At 39.0% G+C, this 26,545-nt stretch overlaps 1 protein-coding gene across 1 annotated transcript in view; it reads right to left on the minus strand.

Moving 5' to 3' along the window:
* The window catches only part of LOC136866656 (trichohyalin), a 185,328-nt gene that overhangs the window by 109,365 nt on the left and 49,418 nt on the right, over positions 1 to 26,545 (minus strand). Inside the window, exon 7 of the mRNA XM_067143774.2 lies at positions 23,505 to 23,594. Coding sequence (XP_066999875.2) covers positions 23,505 to 23,594 — 90 coding nt within the window. The remainder of the gene's footprint in view (positions 1 to 23,504; positions 23,595 to 26,545) is intronic.

The following is a 26,545-nucleotide window of genomic DNA, read 5'->3' on the forward strand; positions in this document are numbered from 1 at the left end:
TTATCCGTGGTAGTTAGAGGTGAAAGAAGGTGCTGGGATGAACAGGTCTCAACTTACGAAATTAAAGTTAATTTAAAATTTAACAAAGGTTATATTTTCTTTTCAAGGTCAAGAAATAACAAGTATAACAGGAACTCAGTTGTATATCAACAAGTTAAGAAAGTACAATTACAGTTTATTAATGGATTTTGGGCTTCGAGCCCCAGATTCACAATTCTTGAGCAATTAGCCCAACTTTACTTATGTATAAAGTTCAACAAAGGGGCAGAAAACCCCAATCATACCAAGGAGCACTAGCTCCCAATTACCCAGTGAAGCCTCCTCGAGGCACACAGAACCCAAATTTAAGAAAGAGCAACCCGCTCTCAAAGTTCAAGCCCATCAACGGCCACACCAAACTCCACCTTCAGGCTGTCCTCCGGACCCATAAAAACAGGGGTAAAAATACCCAACCTACTGAGGCCTATTCAGTAAAGAAACAGGACAATGACATGGCCCCAAAATACCAACTTGAGTGGAGGCGTACTCAGCACTCCTAATACACTTTATTAAAACCTAATTTGGCCCTAGGCCGCTTATGCAAGGGCTAATCCCATACTACGGAGGTGGCACGAAATAAAACTTTATTACATTACGAAGAGATGGGAAACTGTTATAAAATTGTAGTCACCTCAAAACAATATGAGTGGGAGCTCGAGAGGGTAAGGCACTCCCTATCCCAATTTGTAGTTAAAGAGACAGAACTTTATACCAAGTGTCTTTTACATTTTAAAGGAAGGTTACATGATAAAAGTTTCGAACCTGCCCCGAGGGTTAAACTGCTGAGCTAGCAAACAAAGAAGTTATTAAAAGGCCATTACCTGATGGATGAACTGCCGCCTGAAGAAAGGGACGCTTCCCGCCCCCTGCTATATAATCACACTAGGAAAGATGTTACTGAAGTGGCCAGGAGACAAGAAAATCAGCAGTTTATATATCCTCGCGGAAAATTTGAGACATTTCATGAATGAGAACCCACACCCCCCTCAACTTTATTGGCTAGGATCAAGCAACATATCCATATCGGAGAAGACACACATTATTGGTTAAAAATTAATTAAAGAAATTCGGGATTGGCTAAATTCAAAACAAGCGGAAAGAGAAGGGTTATACTGCCAACCCAAAAACTGACTGAAAGGAATTTAACAAAGAACAAACTTATGAACACAAAATTTCTCAAAAAACAGTTCCTTCACTTCGCACCAGGGTGCACAATTGTAGTTCTTCAGTAGTGCCATCTAGAAGAGAATGTTCACACTTCTCACTACAGAGAAAACAAATATAAATAAAAAAAGACACAGTTCAGAACTCTTCAAAATTTACAGAAGAGACATCTTCTGAGAAACTTTAGAATTAACATGGTTGTTAAAGTTCAGGCTTCCTCCAGAAGAGGAGTTTCAACTGGCGCGATGTTTGAATTAGCAACGCGGAGGTGTACCGCCCGGTACAGGGCTTATGGAAGAAAGAAAGAAAGTAGAATTGGCTGAGCCAGCAAAGAGGATGCATTTGGATGTGCTAGGAGTAAGTGATATTCGGGTAAGGGGAGATAACGAGGAAGAGACAGGAGATTATAAAGTGTACTTGACAGGTGTTAGAAAGGGAAGGGCAGAGTCTAGGGTAGGGCTCTTTATCAGGAATACCATAGCACGCAGCATAGTTTCTGTTAGGCACGTAAATGAGCGAATGATGTGGGTAGATTTGTCAGTTGCAGGAATTAGGACTAGAATTGTGTCCGTGTATTCACCATGTGAGGGTGCAGCTGAGGATGAAGTGGACAAGTTTTATGAAGCATTGAGTGACATCGTGGTCAGGGTCAACAGCAAGGATAGAATAGTGCTAATGGGCGATTTCAATGCGAGAGTTGGGAATAGAACTGAAGGATACGAAAGGGTGATTGGTAAATGTGGAGAAGATATGGAAGCTAATGGGAATGGGAAGCGTTTGCTGGACTTCTGTGCTAGAATGGGTTTAGCTGTTACGAATACATTCTTCAAGCATATGGCTATTCACCGCTACACATGGGAGGCTAGGGGTACCAGATCCATAATAGACTATATCTTAACAGACTTCGAATTCAGGAAATCTGTTAGGAATGTACGAGTTTTCCGGGGATTTTTCGATGATACAGACCACTATCTGATCTGTAGTGAACTAAGTATCTCTAGGCCTAGGGTAGAGAAAGTGAAATCAATCTGCAAACGAATAAGGGTAGAAAATCTCCAGGATGAGGATATTATACAGAAGTACATGGATATGATTAGTGAGAAGTTTTAAACACTAGACAGTAAGCAGGTTCAGGATATAGAAAGTGAATGGGTGGCATACAGGGATGCTGTAGTAGAAACAGCAAGAGAATGCCTAGGAACAACTGTGTGTAAAGATGGGAAAAGGCAAACATCTTGGTGGAATGACGAAGTGAGAGCAACTTGTAAACGTAAAAAGAAGGCTTATCAGAAATGGCTCCAAACAAGGGCCGACGCAGACAGGGATTTGTACGTAGATGAAAGAAACAGAGCAAAACAAATAGTTGTTGAATCCAAAAAGAAGTCATGGGAAGATTTTGGTAACAACCTGGAAAGGCTAGGGCAAGCAGCAGGGAAACCTTTCTGGACAGTAATAAAGAATCTTAGGAAGGGAGGGAAAAAGGAAATGAACAGTGTTTTGAGTAATTCAGGTGAACTCATAATAGATCCCAGGGAATCACTGGAGAGGTAGAGGGAATATTTTGAACATCTTCTCAATCTAAAAGGAAATCATCCTTGTGGTGTTGCGAACAGCCAAGCTCATGAGGAGGAGGAAAATGATGTAGGTGAAATTATGCTTGAGGAAGTGGAAAGGATGGTCAATAAACTCCATTGTCATAAAGCAGCAGGAATAAATGAAATTAGACCTGAAATGGTGAAGTATAGTGGGAAGGCAGGGATGAAATGGCTTCATAGAGTAGTAAAATTAGCATGGAGTGTTGGTAAGGTACCTTCAGATTGGACAAAAGCAGTACTTGCACCTATCTATAAGCAAGGGAACAGGAAGGATTGCAACAACTATCGAGGTATCTCGTTGATTAGTATACCTGGCAAAGTATTCACTGGCATCTTGGAAGGGAGGGTGCGATCAGTAGTTGAGAGGAAGTTGGATGAAACCCAGTGTGGTTTCAGACCACAGAGAGGCTGTCAGGATCAGATTTTCAGTATGCGGCAGGTAATTGAAAAATGCTACAAGAGGAATAGGCAGTTGTGTTTATGTTTCGTAGATCTAGAGAAAGCATACAACAGGGTACCGAGGGAGAAGATGTTCGCTATACTGGGGGACTATGGAATTAAAGGTAGATTATTAAAATCAATCAAAGGTATTTATGTTGACAAATGGGCTTCAGTGAGAATTGATGGTAGAATGAGTTCTTGGTTCAGGGTACTTACAGGGGTTAGACAAGGCTGTAATTTTTCACCTTTGCTGTTCGTAGTTTACATGGATCATCTGCTGAAAGGTATAAAATGGCAGGGAGGGATTCAGTTAGGTGGAAATGTAATAAGCAGTCTGGCCTATGCTGACGACTTGGTCTTAATGGCAGATTGTGCCGAAAGCCCGCAGTGTAATATCTTGGAACTTGAAAATACACAATGAGTATGGTATGAAAATTAGCTTCTCGAAGACTAAATTGATGTCAGTAGGTAAGAAAATCAACAGAATTGAATGTCAGATTGGTGATACAAAGCTAGAACAGGTCGATAATTTCAAGTATTTAGGTTGTGTATTCTCCCAGGATGGTAATATAGTAAGTGAGATTGAATCAAGGTGTCGTAAAGCTAATGCAGTGAGCTCGCAGTTGCGATCAACAGTATTCTGTAAGAAGGAAGTCAGCTCCCAGACGAAACTATCGTTACATCGGTCTGTTTTCAGACCACCTTTGCTTTACGGGAGCGAAAGCTGGGTGGACTCAGAATATCTTATTCATAAGTTAGAAGTAACAGACATGAAAGTAGCAAGAATGATTGCTGGTACAAACAGGTGCGAACAATGGCAGGATGGTACTCAGAATGCTCGAGGAATGAACTCGATGGATGAAGCTGTACGCATAAACCGGCTTCGGTGGTGGGGTCATGTGAGGCGAATGGAGGAGGATAGGTTACCTAGGAGAATAATGGACTCTGCTATGGAGGGTAAGAGAAGTAGAGGTAGACCAAGACTATGATGGTTAGACTCGGTTTCTAACAATTTAAAGATAAGAGGTACAGAACTAAATGAGGCCACAACACTAGTTGAAAATCGAGGATTGTGGCGACGTTTAGTAAATTCACAGAGGCTTGCAGACTGAACGCTGAAAGGCATAACAGTCTATAATTTTTTTTTTTTCCTAGTTGCTTTACGTCGCACCGACACAGATAGGTCTTATGGCGACGATGGGACAGTGAAGGGCTAGGAGTGGGAAGGAAGCGACCGTGGCCTTAGTTAAGGTACAGCCCCAGCATTTGCCTGGTGTGAAAATGGGAAACCACGGAAAACCATTTTCAGGGCTGCCGACAGTGGGGTTCGAACCTACTATCTCCCGAATACTGGGTACTGGCCGCACTTAAGCGACTGCAGCTATCGAGCTCGGTAGTCTCTAATGATAATGTATGTATGTATGTTTAAAATCTCTGTTGAGATGGATTTGCAAATTTTTTTTTTACTACTCGGTGTTTGTGGGGGCGGTAGAATAACAGCCACGGTATCCCCTGCCTGTCGTAAGAGGCAACTAAAAGGGGTCCCAGGGCTCTCAACTTGGGAGCGTGTGTTGGCAAACATGGGGCACTGAGATGAGTCCTGCCATTGCTTCTTCTGCCAGGCGACTTTTAATCTACCCTTCTGACCTGCCTTGTTTAACTCTTGTTCTTTTCTGACCCTGACAGTATTAGGTTGCGAGGCCGAAAGAGTCTTTCATTTTCACGCCCTTCGTGGCCCTTCTCTTTCTTTAGCCGATACCTTTATTTTTTAAAATGTCGGATCCTTTCCATTTTTCTATGTGATTAGTGTTATTATTGATGATAATTGCCTAGTTGTAGCCTACTTCCCCTTAAAACAATAATCATCACCAGCATCATCTTGGTGTACTGGTGGTATCAGCCAAGATTTTAAAAGATACTTGGAGTGTCCGAGCAGAACTGCACTAAAGAAACACAATGATACTGTGTATCACTACCAACCGGTGGAGTGCAATGCGAAGCTGCTATTTTAAGGCTATGCTTCAATCCTTGCAGTGGAACGTTCTATTACCTACCAATCACATCAAGCAAATACTCAAAAGTTATGTAATCTAACCTAAATCTCCCATTGTAACAGTATTCATATGTTTGTTACATGTCAGTACAGGCTGTTTTTGACGTAACACTTATTGAATGGTGAATACCTACACTCGTTCCTTATCACTATTTGAATCAGAGTCGACCATTTCAGTGATCTTCATGATTTTATGCCAAAATATTAAAATACCGCTCACTTCGGTTTAACTAATAATATAAATTATGAGTCAAAATACACTTATGGAAATAATCAATCCAATCCATCAATACTGATCTGCATTTAGGGCAGTCGCCCAGGTGGCAGATTCCCTACGTGTTGTTTTCCTATCCTTTTCTTAAATGATTTCAATGACATTGGAAATTTATTGAACATCTCCCTTGGTAAGTTATTCCAATCCCCAACCCCCTTCCTATAAATTAACACTTGCCCCAATTTGTCCTACAGAATTCCAACATTACCTTCATATTGTGATCTTTCCTACTTTTAAAGACGCCACTCAAACTTATTCATCTACTAATGTCATTCCATGCCATTTCTCTGCTGACAGCTCAGAAGATACCACTTAGTCGAGCAGCTCGCCTTCTTTCTCTCAGTTCTTCCCAGCCCAAACTTTGCAACATTTTTGTAACGCTACTCTTTTGTCGGAAATCCCCCAGAACAAATCGAGCTGCTTTTCTTTGGATGTTTTCCAGTTCTTGAATCAAGTAATCCTGGTGAGGGTCCCACACACCGGAACCACACTCTAGTTGGGGTCCCACCAGAGACATATATGCCCTCTCCTCCACATCCCCACTACAACCCCCAAATACCCCCCACAACCATGTGCAGAGATCTGCACCCTTCATTTACAATCCCATCCTTGTGATTACCCCAATGAAGATCCTCCCTTATATTAACACCCAGATACTTACAATGATCCCCAAACGAACCCTCAACCTATCAACGCAGCAATCAAAAGTGAGAGGACTTTCCCCATTTGTGAAACCCACAACCCGACCTTCAACCCCATTTATCATTATTTCGCACACATTTCTAATATAATCAGAAAGAATGCCTTCCCAAAGCTTACACTGCCTACTATCCATCTCACAACACTATCGAGGTCATTTCGCAGTTGCTCACAATCTTGTAACTTATTTATTACACTATACAGAACAACATCATCCGCAAAAAGCCTCACCTCTGACTCCACTCCCTTTGGAAAATTCTAAATTCCCATGGAGGGAATTAGATATTTTTCACCAATAGAGCATGTCAAAAACATATTCTTTTCACTAATCCCCAAAATTAATATTTTATACTTAAACTACCCTTTGAATCTTAAATTTAAGAATTCTTGTTTTTAACCCCCTACAGGAATTAAAATTTTTAGTTGACTAGCTACACTTCATGGAACTCAATTAACTTATAGTCCAGCTTTACTCTGAGTACTAGGATTTGTCTTCCTCTTCACTATCGGTGGATTAACAGGAGTTGTATTAGCCAATTCCTCAATTGACATTATTTCACAGGACACATATTATGTCGTTGCCCATTTCCACTATGTTTTATCTATAGGAGCAGTCTTTGCCATTATAGCTGGATTCATTCAATGATATCCATTATTTACAGGACTAACATTAAACCCTAAATGATTAAAAATTCAATTTACAACTATATTTGTGGGAGTAAATTTGACATTCTTTCCCCAACACTTCTTAGGACTAGCTGGTATGCCATGTCGATATTCTGATTATCCAGACAGTTATACATCTTGGAATGTTGCTTCAAGCCTAGGGTCAACTGTCTCTTTTATTGGAATTATCTTTCTTATTTTCATTATTTGAGAAAGTATAATCTCAAATCGAACTGTATTATTTCCTATAAACATGGTAAGCTCATTAGAATGATATCAATCCTACCCCCCTGCTGAACACCCATATTCCGAGCTACCTATATTAACTAATTTCTAATATGGCAGAACAGTGCGGTAGATTTAAGCTCTACATATAATTCATCCTTTTATTAGAATATGGCAACCTGATCAAATTTAAATCTACAAAATAGTGCCTCCCCTTTAATAGAACAACTAATTTTCTTCCATGATCATACACTTTTTATTTTATTAATAATTACTGTTCTAGTAGCTTATATTATAGGAAGTTTATTGTTTAATAAATTCACACATCGTTACCTACTTGAAGGACAAACAATTGAAGTAATCTGAACAATTCTCCCTGCAATTACACTTATTTTCATTGCTCTACCATCACTTCGACTTCTTTATCTCCTTGATGAATCAATAGCTCCAATATTTCCGCTTGATGGAACTTTGGGTCACTCCTCGGCCTTTGTTTAATAATTCAAATTGCCACCGGTCTTTTCTTAGCAATACGCTACTGCTAATGTAGATCTAGCTTTCTCTAGTGTAGCTCACATCTGTTGTTTATAAGTTTCATTTCCGTATTGATAGATATTACTTTACAAAAACAATATAAATATAAGTCACCACCTTATCAATACAAAATTTATTCACATTCAGCTAGTAAATATGGTCAAGACCGGTTTCGGCCCCTAGGGGGTCATCTTCAGTTGACATGCATAAAAGATATATTTTACAAAAACATCACATATAATGATTAAAACTTAAAATAAGTCCAACTGATCATAAATGTTGGTATGTATGTCTTGGTACATTTGAGCTATTGTATGTGTCAATCCTAAGTTTCCCAGCATACAGTGTCAAGGTAAGTAGTTAACTAATATACATCATCCATGAAATTACATGCTATTTTTCATGTTATCACTATCTAATTTGGGTTGTACAATGTGGAATGAGATATACATACATTTGTGTAAATTAATGGTAGTAAGTTCAGTAATATACATTAAAAATTGGTTCTTAAATTACATTAATTGATTATTGATCAGTCATATGAAAATGTAGAATTATTAGTTTGGACACTTGTAATTAAAATATTAGTATGCAATACCTTGTTGGCATATATCTTAAATACTAAAGTATCAGTTTATAAAGCCTATTATTCTTATTTTATGTCTTGGAATAGGGTTGAACTTTTAGAAAATTATTTGTTTTGTTGAGCATAGGCATTGGATAATCTTGTTAAATTGGACACACAACTGAAACAGTGGTATATATATACACCTTGTTAAAAATACATTGTATTAACATTATTAATATGTGGTGCTATATATACATTGTTTGGGGTAAAATGGGGTTAACGAAGTGTTCACAACAGTATTTGATTAGTTATGATGTGTCGATATAATGGGTCCGTAAAAATATATAACTATATACATAATTGCGGTTAGATAAGTATTTGTATAATCTGCTTGCAATTTAGGTAATATTTGGTTGTAATGTCTGGCGATATTTTGGGCAGCTACTGTTGTTAGAGCTATTAAGAGTCTTGAATATTATTGATGGTGCATGTTCTTCTTTTCGTGTGCCGTAATATGTTGAGTTGGTGACATTTGTAAGAACGCGTTGAATGTTATGCGCCCTGGTAGGGTACACGTTGATTTTATCGTAGAAGCATATATGTTGTGAAAACAAAGTATCTGGAAGTAGAAATAATGAGTATGAAAATGATGTGGTATGAAAGTGTAATAGTAAATCGTATGTCGTTTCACTTACGTTAGGTGTTGGAGCCGTGCACTCTGTGTAGCTGCCTGTTGAGATCTAATGCGTGTTGCTCTGAGATTGTATTTGGCGACGGTAGAGGGGAGGTTTGGGGGGGTGGGTGGAGTGTTAGTAACGGGAGTGGGGTTGGAGGGGAGGAGGTCTTGGAGCGGTTGATTTGAACGTATGGATTTTTGTTTATTAATTCTTTTAAGGTAGTAATCTTTTAGTAAGGGAATTACTGCATGAAAAAGAATATTGTTTCTGTCTATGTTTTCATTTAAGTTGGAGTTCGGATTGACGTATTTGTCTAAATTTATGTAAAATTCTTCTACTATACTGAGCAAGGGACTTTTTGGATTCATATTGAGGATTTGCATGTCACTATTAATGTCCGTGAAATTGTGTTCCTGATCGTCAATGTGCTGACCCATAGCTGAGAAGTGTCTGTGTTTGACGGCATTTACATGTTCATTATATCGTATTAAAAAACTCCTACCAGTAAGCCCTACATAGCTGGCTCGGCAGTAGTTGCATTTGAGGCGATAGACTCCTGGGTGGTTGTATTTATTTATGTTGTTAACTGATTTGGAATTGTATAGTATGTTGGTGTTATTGCGTGTAGTTTTGTATGCTATTTTTAGACCTTGTTTTTTGAAGATATTGGTTATGGGATGTATATGGTTATTGTTGTAAGTAAACAGTGGATATTCTTTTTTATCTTTGGTGATTCTGGTTAGCTTGGTTTTCGGTTGGTTTTTTACTTTGTTGATGATCCGGTTTATCATTTCTCTTTTATATCCGTTTTGTTTTGCTATTTCATGGATTGTGTTTAATTCTTTATTTAGATTTTCCTTTGAAAGTGGAATGTTATATGCTCTGTGAATCATACTATAGTATACAGCTTTCTTGTGAGTATGTGGGTGGGTGGAGTCTATCTTTATTGTATTTGATGTATGGGTAGGTTTTCTATATATGTTGTATGTTAGGTGGTTGTTATGTCTGGTTATGGATATATCCAAGTAGTTTATGGTGTTGTTATTTTCAGTGTCCATGGTAAATTTTATATGGGGATCTATTTTATTTAGTTGTTCTAAGATTATGTTTTCATTGGTATGTCTATTGTCCATGATTATGAATGCAACATCGACAAACCTGCACCAATAGATATTTCCTATTTTTTTGATTTCTTGGTGTTCTAAATAGTCCATATATATATCAGCTATTATGCCTGATATTGGTGATCCCATGGGTAATCCTTTCTGTTGATAGATAGTGTCATGGAACTTGAAATAATTGTTACTGATAGCAAATTGTAATAGTTTTATAAATTCATCTATTTCCAATTTGCTTAGCTTACTATGGTTATAAAGATTGGATTTTATGATAGTAATAGTTTTTTGTGTGGGTATATTAGGATACATGTTTGTTATATCATATGTTGCTAGCTTGTAGAAATGTTCTATTCTTATATTCTTAGTAATGCTGCAAAATTCTATTGAGTTTTTTATGGTTTTATTTGCTTGAAAGACATAATGTTTTTTGAGGAATTTTTGTATGTATTTGGATAATTTATAGATGGGGCTTGGCCTGTAGTTTATTATGGGTCTCATGGGAATGTTGTCTTTACGGATTTTAGGGTAAGATTTAGCTGTAGGTATCCCTGGATTCATGGTGATAAATTTTGTAGTTTCCTGTTCGTACAAGAGAAAATTGATGTTTTTTTAGGAGAGTTTTTAAGTTCTTTTGGATACTGTTAGTAGGATCTTTAGTCTTAATTTGAAAAGTTTCATCTTGAAAGCAGGTTTTTGTTTTTGTTATATATTCCTCTTTATCCATAATGACTGTAGTGTTTCCTTTGTCTGCCTTTGTTACTAGTAAGTTATTTTGCTAGATTTTATTTTTGAGTACCTTAATTTGTATTTGGTTTGTGATTTCTTGATTTTGAGGTTTTTGGGTGATTTTATTGATATATTGTGGTAGTGTTTTTTTAATTTCATATCTAATTTCATTTTGTTTTTCTTGAGGTATTTTGTTTAGAGCATCTTCCGCTTCAGTAATAATAGTAGTAATATTTTCAAAAATTGAATTGTTTTTACAGTTATAATAAACTACTGGCCAAGCCCCATCTATAAATTATCCAAATACATACAAAAATTCCTCAAAAAACATTATGTCTTTCAAGCAAATAAAACCATAAAAAACTCAATAGAATTTTGCAGCATTACTAAGAATATAAGAATAGAACATTTCTACAAGCTAGCAACATACCGTATTTCACGGCATAATCGTCGCCACCGCGTAATCGTCGCATCATTTATTTTCAATACAAAACTCGGACTTTAAACCTTTAATTACATAATCGTCGCACGTCCAAATTTTGTTCACTAATCTGGTTAAAAGGTAAATAGAACTGCAACGTAAGTTGCACATGAATGCGCAATTTAAATACGTGTATGGTTTATGGGCAATTTGGCAACACAGTCACGTTTGCGACATGTTGCACAACGTATAAATAAATAATACCGGTATATGTATGACGCATGGCTTACCGGTAGACTATCGGCAGTTTGACAACGTGGTCGCGAGACAGTGTACTATTTATTCACCACCTACATATTATGAGTTCCCATTTGAAATACGTAAGGCTGTAAGTTATCGCTTATCGGCAACGTCGCCAGGAAATACCGGCTAGGTAGGTTGAATGGACCTCGAACCAGCCCTCAGATACAGGTAAAATTCCATGACCCGGCCGTGAATTGAACCCGAGGCCTCCGTGTAAGAGGCAAGCACGCTACCCCTACACCACGGGGCCGGCTCCTGTGTTATTGCGCACAAAGTGAAATCCAAGACGATAACGCAGATTTCCACGGAATTATTCAGCCGAATTATTTACGATGTCTCAGTTGTCATCGCTAGACTCTTATCTTACTACTACGTCATAAGTGTCGGGGCATGGGATGAAAACTTTTATCCAAGCAGTCAAGATAATTATTATCCAATGCTATTAAAGTTTTATTTTATAAACTCGTCAGTAATGTAATGTAAAATCATCAATAACTGGGAAGAAATATTAACCTAATTACCGTATGTTTAAAAGAAATTGAAAAAAATGAATGTTTGTTACTGACGTCTCGGAATACAGTCAACTATACAGTAGATTTACACCGCGCTAGCTAGAGCTCCGGTTTGCGAGCTTTGCGCAAGCGCAGTAGTGTGTCGCAACCAACGAGCTAAACTGATAAATTGTTGCATGCTTCCTTGCTGCCTAACAGTATTGGCTGCTCTGGAATGGACAGATCACAGATGCATTTATTTGTTTCAGATTTACGTGATTACTGTAGACATGTGTGCGTGAGAATTTAAGTTTTTAATTTGTGTTTTGGGTGTTTGCAGAAATAATTTGTTTTAATAGTGAACAATTACGGAAAGTCATTTATATCGCAAAACATTAACGTGTGAAGCATTTATAAGCGATTATGGGTAAATATAGAAACTATTCTGCGGGCTTCAAGCTAAGCGTAATTGCCTTCGCTGAACAGCACGGGAACAGAGCTGCAGAAAGAAAATTTTCTGTGAGTGAAAAGTTGGTGCGTGACTGGCGGAAAGTAAAAAAACAAGCTAAAAAGCACAAACCCTTCTAGACGCGCGTTTAGAGGTCCTAAAACAGGGAAGTTTCCTATAATTGACGAAGAAGTGTTTAGGTACGTCAGTGAAATACGTAACAATGGCTGCAGTGTATCATATGAAATGTTACAAATTAAGGGAGAGGGGGTAGTGCGCAAACACAACATACCAGTAACTCAGTTTAAGGCGACTCGTGGGTGGATTAAGGAGTTCATGCGACGACACAATCTGTCAGTGCGAAGGAGAACAACACTAAGCCAAAAGTTGCCTGCTGATTACACGGACAAGATTGTAAATTTTCACCGATTTGTCATACGTTTGCGCAAGGAAACTTCGTACTTGCTTTCTCAAATCGGTAATGCCGATCGGACTCCAATCTTTTTTGATATGCCTCGCAACAGCACTATTGCGCTAAAAGGATCACGGAGTGTATTAATGAAAACCAGCGGTAGTGAGAAGTTGCGATGCACGGCAATGCTAGCCATTACAGCTGACGGGAGAAAGTTGCCGCCTTACATCATTTTCAAGAGGAAAACGATGCCTAAGAATATACAGTTTCCCCGTGGAATTCATGTACGAGTGCAACCAAAGGGTTGGATGGACGTAGAACTCATGCTGGACTGGGTTAAAACTGTGTGGAATAGAAGACCTGGTGCACTACTAAAACAACCAGCTCTGCTTGTTTTAGATAGTTTCCGAGGTCACCTCGTGAACGAAGTGAAGCAAATTCTCACTACAAATAAGACACGACAGATAGTCATTCCTGGTGGCCTAACATCTGCTTTGCAGCCACTAGACGTACGGTATGTGTTAACAAACCCTTTAAAGACCACTTACGTCGATTTTACAACGAGTGGATGATGAGCGGCGATCAGCAATTGACGCCCGCCGGAAATATCAGGCGTCCACCCTTGGACTTGTTATGCTCGTGGGTGAAGAAGAGTTGGGATCTTATACCACCAGAACTAGTCTCCAAGAGCTTCAAAAGGACTGGGATTTCGAATGCACTAGACGGTTCCGAAGATGACGCAGTGTGGCAGGGAGACGAAGAATCTGATACTGGTATTAACAGAGGCGAGGACGGCGCATCAGATAGCGAAACCTGCGATAGCAACACCGAAGATTTGGAATAAATTGCGTACCGGTAAGTCCGCATTTCACAACAAAGCGATAATTTTTTGCAAGTGTAATATTTTAAATTTAATACTCAAATTAATGACAAATTAACTTAATACGTTCATTTTTATTTTCAGGTTGGAAAAACGTTCGCCGAATTGTTGCGAAAAATTATGAATTTTGTTTTAGACTATTTTAATTATTTTGATGTATAAACGCGAGTATTACGTGTATCTTAAATTTGTATCAAATACAATTTAGTTATAAATACATTTTTTGAGTAATACAAATACTGGTATTAAATATGCATCGTATAATGGTCGCACCCTACAATTTTTTTCGAAAATTTTGGTATAACAAGTGCGACGATTATGCCGTGAAATACGGTATGATATAACAAACATGTATCCTAATATACCCACACAAAAAACTATTACTATCATAAAATCCAATCTTTATAACCATAGTAAGCTAAGCAAATTGGAAATAGATGAATTTATAAAACTATTACAATTTGCTATCAATAACAATTATTTCAAGTTCCATGACACTATCTATCAACAGAAAGGATTACCCATGGGATCACCAATATCAGGCATAATAGCTGATATATATATGGACTATTTAGAACACCAAGAAATCAAAAAAATAGGAAATATCTATTGGTGCAGGTTTGTCGATGATGCATTCATAATCATGGACAATAGACATACCAATGAAAACATAATCTTAGAACAACTAAATAAAATAGATCCCCATATAAAATTTACCATGGACACTGAAAATAACAACACCATAAACTACTTGGATATATCCATAACCAGACATAACAACCACCTAACATACAACATATATAGAAAACCTACCCATACATCAAATACAATAAAGATAGACTCCACCCACCCACATACTCACAAGAAAGCTGCATACTATAGTATGATTCACAGAGCATATAACATTCCACTTTCAAAGGAAAATCTAAATAAAGAATTAAACACAATCCATGAAATAGCAAAACAAAACGGATATAAAAGAGAAATGATAAACCGGATCATCAACAAAGTCAAAAACCAACCGAAAACCAAGCTAACCAGAATCACCAAAGATAAAAAAGAATATCCACTGTTTACTTACAACAATAACCATATACATCCCATAACCAATATCTTCAAAAAACAAGGTCTAAAAATAGCATACAAAACTACACGCAATAACACCAACATACTATACAATTCCAAATCAGTTAACAACATAAATAAATACAACCACTCAGGAGTCTATCGCCTCAAATGCAACTACTGCCGAGCCAGCTATGTAGGGCTTACTGGTAGGAGTTTTTTAATACGATATAATGAACATGTAAATGCCGTCAAACACAGACACTTCTCAGCTATGGGTCAGCACATTGACAATCAGAAACACAATTTCACGGACATTAATAGTGACATGCAAATCCTCAATATGAATCCAAAAAGTCCCTTGCTCAGTATAGTAGAAGAATTTTACATAAATTTAGACAAATACGTCAATCCGAACTCCAACTTAAATGAAAACATAGACAGAAACAATATTCTTTTTCATGCAGTAATTCCCTTACTAAAAGATTACTACCTTAAAAGAATTAATAAACAAAAATCCATACGTTCAAATCAACCGCTCCAAGACCTCCTCCCCTCCAACCCCACTCCCGTTACTAACACTCCACCCACCCCCCCAAACCTCCCCTCTACCGTCGCCAAATACAATCTCAGAGCAACACGCATTGGATCTCAACAGGCAGCTACACAAAGTGCACGGCTCCAACACCTAACGTAAGTGAAACGACATACGATTTACTATTACACTTTCATACCACATCATTTTCACACTCATTATTTCTACTTCCAGATACTTTGTTTTCACAACATATATGCTTCTACGATAAAATCAACGTGTACCCTACCAGGGCGCATAACATTCAACGCGTTCTTACAAATGTCACCAACTCAACATATTACGGCACACGAAAAGAAGAACATGCACCATCAATAATATTCAAGACTCTTAATAGCTCTAACAACAGTAGCTGCCCAAAATATCGCCAGACATTACAACCAAATATTACCTAAATTGCAAGCAGATTATACAAATACTTATCTAACCGCAATTATGTATATAGTTATATATTTTTACGGACCCATTATATCGGAACATCATAACTAATCAAATACTGTTGTGAAAACTTCGTTAACCCCATTTTACCCCAAACAATGTATATATAGCACCACATATTAATAATGTTAATACAATGTATTTTTAACAAGGTATATATATACCACTGTTTCAGTTGTGTGTCCAATTTAACAAGATTATCCAATGCCTATGCTCAACAAAACAAATAATTTTCTAAAAGTTCAACCCTATTCCAAGACATAAAATAAGAATAATAGGCTTTATAAACTGATACTTTAGTATTTAAGATATATGCCAACAAGGTATTGCACACTAATATTTTAATTACAAGTGTCCAAACTAATAATTCTACATTTTCATATGACTGATCAATAATCAATTAATGTAATTTAAGAACCAATTTTTAATGTATATTACTGAACTTACTACCATTAATTTACACAAATGTATGTATATCTCATTCCACATTGTACAACCCAAATTAGATAGTGATAACATGAAAAATAGCATGTAATTTCATGGATGATGTATTGAAACCGTACAGTGTCCTGTACAGCTCCATGGGAATGATATGGGCCTTTATACTCCATTAAAATTACTCCTAAGGGTCGCGTCAGTGGTAGCAGTATGGGCGAAGGGGATCGAGCGGCGTCACGCCAGAATGGAACCCGCGAAAATAGCGCCTGCGAACAAAGGGAGGACAAAGCAACAGCCAAGCCCCCGCGGAAATACGCTCTCAACTTGCAGAGAGAGATAGAAGGGGACGCGATGCTGGAGTAGTCAGATACGCCCCGAGGTGGAGCCTAGCTTCCCAGAGTTCCAAACGAACATAAGGAACTTCCGGTTTTTTATGCACGTGTCACGGGTGCCAACGTCGGATTTTGGCGCGTAAACAATAGAATGATATTTTAATCCAGACATAGGAAAATTATGCGAGACACACCATTGAATAGAGCGGAATTTTCTGCGTTCTCCAGACTAAAAATATGTAATAACTTATGCAGGGGAAGAAATGAGGTCACCAGCTGTCAAGATGTAACATATCGCTAACACATGTGGATACAGCGGCGTCACCCAAGCCAGGAGTCGCGCTCAAAATTGACTCCACCTCCCCAGAGGACGCTAAGAATTAATCAAAGGCGGGAAGCAAATTAGATAAAAACTGCTGATCGTAGGTCCTGCACGCATGGCTCAAATGAAAGAGGAGACAAAGGGCCACAAGATGCACTATTCAAATATCGTCAATTCTTGGTACGAAAGGAGCTCTTGTTCTTAATGAACCGTGAACGTTGACGCCCCCAAGCTTCCGGCGGGCAGATAATATAGGCCGAGCAGGCCATGGCAGAGAGAGTTGTTCTTTTACGGTCGTGAGACGGACACTGCGTCCCGCGGTGCTCCAGTTACAGTCAGAAACCCTTGTACAAAAGCCTTTGTGTAGTGAACGGGAGGCCAAACGAGCCTAGGTGAATTGTTTCTGTGCTGCGTGTCAAACTAGTAAAAACCGCGAGCATTATTTTCGAACAAGCATTAGAATTCGGCGGAGAAACTGCCGGCTTAATGAGTCAGTGAAATTCATAATTTGGTATCACCCAAAGTGTTACTTTGGATCAGGGGCTCGAATCTCGTGAGCCACCCGATTCTTACTGTGAACGCGGGTGTAAACTCTGAAATAGAGGACGTGTGACGAGTGTAAAAGTGTTACCCACTTGGATTACTGTAAGATTTCAGCTGTGACGAGTTCCCCAGGATGTCGGACTTGTATGGACCAGGGATGAAGGACTGCACGCCCGCCACCTACCGAGTGGTCATGGAGTACTAAGAACTTCACCATGGGTCTCCCGTGGGGGGAGAAACAACGGCCACCAAACAGATGAGTGATGTCCAAATTTAATTTCTAAGCATGACATAACCCGGGGATAGGATTAGCGTTCTTTTGTAAATATCAAAATGTTGTAAGTTAATGCATGTCCTATATGGAAATTTTATTGATTTTATAATGTTGAAGTAAAATTCAAGGGAGCTAAATTCCCGGACGACTCATATTTCTTTCTTAATGATTAGCTTATCGTGAGGGTTATATTTTTAATGTAGAATGTCCTAGCAAATATGGGAACAAGGTTAGGAGAATATTTGAGTTTCCCGTAGGGGTGGATATGAAACATAGTGCTGGCAAGCAGGGAAATATGTCGAATGTTGGTAGTCACTGTCCCACGTGGTTGTCGGATATGCCAGGGAAACTCATGGGTCAGTCAGACAATGCATGCCTAGCTTACAGATATAATCAGTGCATGTACTGCAAGAAAGAAGAAAATCCCGACCGAGAGAGGTATATGTTGTGTCATTTTGGTAGGTGTGTGGAACCATGTGCAAGTCTCCCGTGATTTTTGATTAATTGGCCATAATGGTTTGGAGTGTTTTCTTTTAATCTATAGCCGGGGTGAGGCCCATCCGTAATCTTTGGTCAGAAGGTTTAAATATAAGTGTATTTATGTGGTATGAACGAGGAGCCATGAGAGCCATAGGCCCAAGGGAAGAAGATACGCGATATGAGACGTAGTGAGAAGGCCGAATAGGAATTTACGATGAGATGATTGAGAAGTGATCGTGCCCACAGTCTCAGTGATAATAATGAGAAGGGAGTGAATAAAAAGAGTATTTCATGGGAATTCCATAATGATATGAATATGCAAATGAAGCGGGCCGTGGAAATGTGTCCCCGAGATGAGGGGGTAGACGTGTGAGCGAGAGAAGAATCAGAACGGCCGTGCGAAGTGAATGGCCGGCCTTCCTGTTGTTGTGAATGTCAGGCTCTCGCCCTCGTGACAGAGGGATCCCTTTAAACCATTGTGTTAAGACTAACTTGGAGCCCTGGGTCAACCTCGCGCTCCCCTCGGTTGGTTTAAATGGCCTAGCTAAGAATACTTGCATAATGATAATATCACGGTGATTTCTTTTAAAGGTATTTAATAAATGAGTAGGGATTCCCCCAGATATCCGGCGATATGAGACTGTAGCTATTCTCGGTATCTACAGAAACCCACAGTACCTCTCGGTCGGGAGTCTGCCAGTTCGACTCCGGATTATGGTGGCGCCCTTGAGCGAGCTGCTCCAAGCTTGCGCGTTGGGCCGGAGACAGTGATAACCATGCTGTTTCTTTTCTAGGAATGGTTCTCTTGTGTGCATGAAGTGTATATATATCCATATATTTTGTGTATGTTTCGTAATGATGTGCACATATTTTTGAGTTCAAACAGAACCTATGTGCACGTCGTGTGGTCTTGGTAATAGATGAGGAGTCCGGGGTTTAGCAAAATGGTATTTGTGTTTGTTTGTGCATTATGCAAATGTGTCTTTTAATATGATATTATGTAGCGTAGGCCCCGGTTATGTTCGTGCTTAGAACAGCTAGTAATATTCGTGTATCGGGACATCAGTTCATCTCACGGTGTGATCGACAGAATAATTTACAAATTTCATGGAACGGTATGAATTAATGAGGAAAAATGAACGATAGCAAGTCGCGAAACCTCAATCATACCGTTATGCAGACGACGCCCATGGGCGATTCGTATTTTAAAATGATTATTATTTCTTTTCCTCCCATATGTGGAGAGTCATTGTATAGAGCTGTGTCAATTTTTTTTTAAATGGTCATATTTGAATAAATTTGCATTCGTAACCCCTATTTATGATTCTTGTCATTTGTAGCAGTGTTAAGCAGTATCCAATAGGCATTTGAACCCAGAGATCCTACTTTCATATTATAGACATAAGGCTCCATCTTAAGTATTGTTGTTTTTGTTTTCTTTCGAACGTTCCACTTCCCCAAGTGCTCAGGCTGCCGGGCCGGCACAGAAAGTAGGAAGGGGAGCGGTTCGAAGCTCGTTAAGCAATTCGGCCCGCTCTTCAATCTAATCTCATCCGTGGGTGTTTACCCCGTTACGTGGAGGCATTCTTATGCGTGGGTCATCCATTCGAAGCCCGGTAGGGTGTAGTATATTAGTTAACTACTTACCTTGACACTGTATGCTGGGAAACTTAGGATTGACACATACAATAGCTCAAATGTACCAAGACATACATACCAACATTTATGATCAGTTGGACTTATTTTAAGTTTTAATCATTATATGTGATGTTTTTGTAAAATATATCTTTTATGCATGTCAACTGAAGATGACCCCCTAGGGGCCGATAGTTTGGTTGAAGGAGCTATGCCGAATGAATGGAGAATTGCTTTAGTGGCTCCTGGGTATAAGGGAAAGGGTATAGACGTAAGGCTGAAAATTGCAGGCCGGTAAGTTTGACATGTGTTGCGTGTAAGCTTTGGGAGGGTATTCTTTCTGATTACATTAGACATGTGTGCAAAATTAATAGCCGGTTCAATGGAGGGCGGTTCGGTTTTAGGAAAGGTTATTTATTCCGCTGAGGCTCAACTTGTAGGATTCCAGCAGGATATGGCGGATGTCTAGAATTCAGGAGGTCAAATGGACTGAATTGTGATTGGCCCGTCTAGGGCATTTGATAGGGTGTATCATGAGAGACTGCTGGCGGGAGTGAGTGCGAATTGGACTGGACAAGGGAGTGACTGAGGGGGTTGGTATGTTTCTGAAAAGTGGATCTCGGAGAATTAGTGTGGGCGAAGCTTTATCTGTCCCTGTAGTAATTAAGAGAGGAATTCCTCAAGGCAGTATTAGTGGACCTTTATGTTTTCTTATATATATGAATGATATGATAAAGGGAGATTCCGGCACCTTGACACACAAACGGTTGAACAAGGTCAAAATACCGGTGGCATAGTCATCAATCCCTTCCCCTACTCCCTGGGTTCTTCTGAAAATTTCTTGGTTTAGACAGTAGTCCATGTCGGACAATCCGAAACGCTGTTTGGTACGAATAGCAAAGTCGTTCCAGGATCGAATGTTAGCTTTGATTAGCCTGAACCATTTCAACGCAGGCCCTTCTAGCATCCCAGGGATGACAAGAATGAATACGTCAAGGGATAGGGTGCTGCATTCGGCGATGTCTTCCACTCTTTCAAGAAATTCAATGACACTGGAGCTATTTCCTTCTCCAGAAAAATTTAATTTCCATTTCCTAACGATATCAAAAACAGGGTTAATATTAGTGGTACAATCACTAGCGGGTCTAGAATTGGGGGAAACGGGGTCCACACAGTTCTCAGCGAGGGCACAATTCCTACAAGCAATAGCATTCCCACCGTCAGGGCATCTACCACTATCGCTACCAGATACGAGCAATGCATTAACATCATCAAGACCTTGCATCTTTTCTTTTTCAAGGTAGGAGATTTCCCCGGTTAAAACTTTGCTTTCGTTACTCATGTCTAAAGCATTGTGACTTTCCATATTCAAGGCTAAATTTCCACGGCAACAAACACGACACACACATACAAATGGTCATAATAATATATTAATTATCAATAACACACAGGAATAACACAAAACTAACTTGAGGGACAATTAGGACTGACTTAATATACTCAACATAAATCATCATTTTCAGTTCTACCTCGTCCGACCCTTTTTTGGAGGAGAGTCAATACGGACAAAAAATGTTTTTAATACTAAAGGAGATATCCTAGTCGAACCTCGCATCTGCTACCATTTGAGCCACACCCCCTCCCTTCGCGTACACAATCCCAACACAAATAAATACTGCGGGAGATTTGAGGCGTAGATCGCGACTAGGAAAGGCCAATAAACACAACCTTAAACTGGAAAAGACCCTCATTACCAATAAGAATACTAAGAGACTAATACTACAAGCAATAAAATTCAAGTGAATTTAATGAGGGTTTATTGATATTGTAAAATAAAAACAAAGAAAGAATAAAGCAACTAATTAAAGATACAAGAAAAAGGTACATTCATGAATAGACTTTATTCAGTCGTTGGTCGTAACATTATTGTGTGAACATGGCGTTATCAAACTCCAAGGTTAAATTAAGCTTACGACGACCTCACTCATATAAATGGTGAATCATAATTAAATATGCCAGTATCAATATATGTGACACAGATCAAACAGGTCGTTCTTTCTATGAGTTCAGTATCATCTTTACATATGCATTTCCACTCCACCATCGTATCAACAAACACCTAAGATCGTCTCAAACACCCACGCATCAAGGGAAAAAAACCCAAGCATGAAGAAAAAATATGTTAGATAACAGCATGGCACAGAGAGAAACATCTCTGGACCAAGGAAACAAAATAAATAACCCGAAGGAGAATCTCAGGCAGGCGCATAGCCTAAATATGAGAAAAAGAAACATGGCGGCCCCCTAGGTAAAAGAGCGGCCAGGATAGGTGCAAAGGCAAAATAAATAGCACCGTACAAAAATGCAAAAATAAGATACAGAAACAAGATTTAAAATGTAAATTTAGCTGACCGATACGTCATCCTTTCACTCTCCTCTCATACCAACATGCGTGCACACTTTCAAACCAAGCCGGTATCGGCAACCAATATGACCACCAGCTCCAGTTAAAAAGGCAAACTCAAATTCATATAGAATGACTCCCAGGTCATAAACGAGGTCTCATTAATATCAGAAGTAGCGTGCACAGCACAAACGAATCAGCTGAGGGATCAGAAAAATCCCGTGGTCATGCACAAACCCATCAGGGTTCGCACTTCGTACGAAACGAGTGGAAGCTCACATCGACACGAAGGGCAAACAGTCATTTGATGGCGAGACACATTAGAATACAGTGCATATAAAAAGGAGTAACATGAGACCCAATTATCAACATATCATAATCACAATATCCACAAGCGAACACGCAGCCCATTCATACCGCGGAGTGCAAAGATACATATCAATCAGCTATGAATAATAGTGCAGATATCACACAAGAACTGTAAAACAAATAATAATATGAAAGAATTACCATACCTGGAATATTAACCATCAAAGTACGAAGAAGGATGCCAGAATAGGCTAAGTTTGAATCTATTAAAAACCCTCCTGTAGCTCAATAAGCCACACTGATCTGCGTGGAGTCCATTTTATATTCTTCTCTCCAAAACAAAACAAAGATTCGACCCAAAGAGATAAAATTACAGTCTCGTCGGAAAGAATGATCTTTCGTGTTCACAACCGAGGGAGCTGCCCTCTCTTGTACAATCATGGAAATAGTTAAGTCATTCAATGAGAAGCCGGAAGAGGCCATTAGCAATAACAGAAGTTACTTTTATGAATTTGCCATGCAAATATGGCTCAGACTATATACACAGACGACACACCACACTACCAACCACCATATGAACACGCAATCATGATTTCATCCCTCCATATATGGTTGGCATCAGGAAGGGCATCCGGCTCTAAAACAGGGCCAAATCCACTTGTGTGACATAGTTTGCACCTGCAACCCCACAGTGTAGGAAAAGCTGCAGGAGGAGGAGGAGGAGGAGGAGGAGGAGGAGGAGAAGAAGAAGAAGAACCAATATGATATTCGTCAATTGCAGAACATTCCAATCTTTCAGCTTCATTCTCATCCCATATTATAACATCATCTGCAAAAGCAACAGCTGTAAACTAAATATTCTTGTTTATTCTTGTTGAGTCCTCTTATTCCCTTCATTCCCTACAATAATCCAGAACAAATTCCATAGCTATTACCTGTATTCTTGAGATCTTAGTCTCCCATCATTTTGGAGTTCTCTAAGAGAAGGACTTCGCCACTGAGAAAGAGAAACTTCTCTGCGCTCTCTGAAATAACAGAAATAAAAGTAACTCAGTGCACGTTAAACCACATCTTTAAATAACAACAACAACAACAACAACAACAACAACAATAATAATAATAATAATAATAATAATAATAATAATAATAATAATAATAATCATAATCATAATAATATATAAAATAAACCTTTAATTAAAATTCCACCACGGCCCTGGCAGAGTTCTTCAACAACCTCTCAATTCAAGAGGAACGCAACGAGAAATTGCACTTGAACCTATGAACACTACTAACACAAACCCCCTCACACCCACACAGGAGGAGATCCAGAAGATCATTTCAGAACTCGAATCTAACAGAGTGGTGGGTGAACATAGAATCTTCACAGAATTGTGGAAATATGCAGATGAGGAGTCAATACAGAGCATTCAAATTTATGATTCTTTTCAACCATATGATCTCCCATTGTCAAATATCTTTTATGTACTGACAAGGTGGATCCAACACAAACTATTTTAAATTGTTTCTTTAACAGATCCTTATTTCATCTTACTAAACTGGGTTTTATGTGCAATTTTCCGCTGGGCATAAAGATTTGTCTGTTCAGCTATGTTCTGGCATATCTCATCGGAAAAAAAAAATTCAAATATTTTGCTCAGTTTTGTTTTCGCTAAAAACTCCCCTTTACACCATGATGGAATTTTGGATCAAAACAGGGCCTTCTTTGTCCATTTTCTGTCTAAGTTGATGAAGAAGTTGCATTGGTAGGAATACTATCAGTATTATAGTCACTACTGTCACTGTTATAATCGCTACTCGAGCTGGAATCGAACATGTGTTGCCTCTTTTGCGACTGTTGAACATTCGCATCAGCGAGCCCAAACCCTGTACATTCAAGCCTGTAGTACTTATTCCAGGTAAATTCTCATCACTTAGAATTCCCCTTCAGTAGAACTTACTTCACTAAGATCACTACCCTTCTCACTAAATTCCAACATTTTGTTTATCATCGCCTGTAAATCACCCTCCTCTAACGGCGTGGGCCGGTAAATCCTTTTTTATATTTTAGCAGAAAAAATTTAAGAAAAAAAATCAAACAGAACCCTCATCTCTGCAATTTTGGAAGGGAATGATGAACTGTGCCCATATTCCGGAACACATGAGCGTGATAATAAATGTTGTGTAACTCGCGGTAAGCACATACTCCAAACCCAAACCAAACCCCATGGCACTACAGCCCTTGAAGGGCCTTGGCCTACCAAGCGACCGCTGCTCAGCCTGAAGGCTTGCAGATTACGAGGTGTCGTGTGGTCAACACGACGAATCCTCTCGGCCATTATTCTTGGCTTTTGAAACCGGGGCCACTATCTCACCGTCAGGTAGCTCCTCAATTCTAATCATGTAGGCTGAGTGGACCTCGAACCAGCCCTCAGGTCCAGGTAAAAAACCCTGACCTGGCCGGGAATTGAACCCGGGGCCTCTGGGTAAGAGGCAGGCACGCTACCACTACACCACGGGGCCGGCTAAACACATACTCCAGTCGTGAAAAACTCAAGACTGAGGATAATAAATTAGGTCACAGTTCTAATGTGGCATCAGAGAGGTCTATTCAGTATCATAACCTTCAGAAATCCCTTCTACAGCAATATTATTGCATGCAAGGGACGATTAGGTCGTTCTTGCCCGGAGGTAAGTTGCGTTCTTTAGGATGCAGCTCGTAGATGACACATTGGTGCTGGGAGAACATAGTTGAAAAAATTCACAACTGAGGGCATATTCATCCAGAACATGCTGCTGACAAATAAATAAACCTCTGCAGGCAGGCAACTGAGAAAAAAAAAAGAATTGGTGGATATATTCCAGAGCCATCTACAATTAAAGCCGGAAGGTATGCTTGGCAACGCTATACCTATCTGTCAAGCGGAGGCCGAGAGAAAAGGGGGCGTGTCCAACTTTGAATTACTTCACCTATATTCACTACATTTAGACCAACACGATGATTGTGATAAATGCACACCCATCGTAAAATGGTACTAAGAAACACACACACATCAGTAAATGTATTCACTGAAGTTAAAAATAGACATTTTACATTAATAAAAACAAAACTTTTTAAGAATAGTACTCACAGATTCAATTACTGTGGAGCGTTGACAGCTTCCTCCGCTTAATGTTATTATCCTCACTGCTGATATAACTCTTGTTCTTCATCGTTTTCTATAATTATTGAAAATGTAGATAATAAACAATCTATCAGACCATTATTGCCATATCCACAATGACCACGTTTAAACCAGAACTGTTGATTTTCATCTCTTCCTAAAGCAGCTCTGGATAGAGAGAAGAGAAATTCTTTATTATTTTCACAATCCAGGCAGTCTTCCTTGTAGTCTTCAGATACCAATAAGGTAAATATTCCTGTCACTGTTACACAAACGCACAATACAATGTGATGGCACCACCAACCCACCTCTCTGAAGTTTGAACTCGGATATCACTCTGGAGGATGGGATCTCTGAAATGTCATTTGTTTATTCCCACTTTCAATTACTGAATTATGGAGAAATCAGATAGCTTTAACAATAGCTTCTGCAGTTCCAGGACGTTTCTGTTGCTTTGTGCAATATTCTCAATTTGTGTATAGAATTCAGCAGTTGCATTCCGCTGTTTTTCGCGCCACAGACAGTTTCTTATTAAATAGCTCCTTCTCTTCATTTAGATGTTTGGGAGCATAAGGTTTCAACGAATTCTCATATTCGAATGTGGGAGAAATTCTTCAGCAGGGATATTTAATGCGAGCTTTCCCATTAATTTGTAAATTACTGAGCTCCAGAAAGTTCCACCATTACTCTGTTTTGTGTATGCTCCAATTTCATATTTCGCTGTCTGACTAAATATCATCACTCAATGTATTAAATGGCGGGAAGTGTGCCGAGGAGAAATGTTTCGGTATGTTGTGCTAGAGATGCGAGGTGCA

This window comes from Anabrus simplex, chromosome 3 (genome assembly GCF_040414725.1).
Source record: "Anabrus simplex isolate iqAnaSimp1 chromosome 3, ASM4041472v1, whole genome shotgun sequence".
In the NCBI taxonomy this organism is placed as follows: domain Eukaryota; kingdom Metazoa; phylum Arthropoda; class Insecta; order Orthoptera; family Tettigoniidae; genus Anabrus; species Anabrus simplex.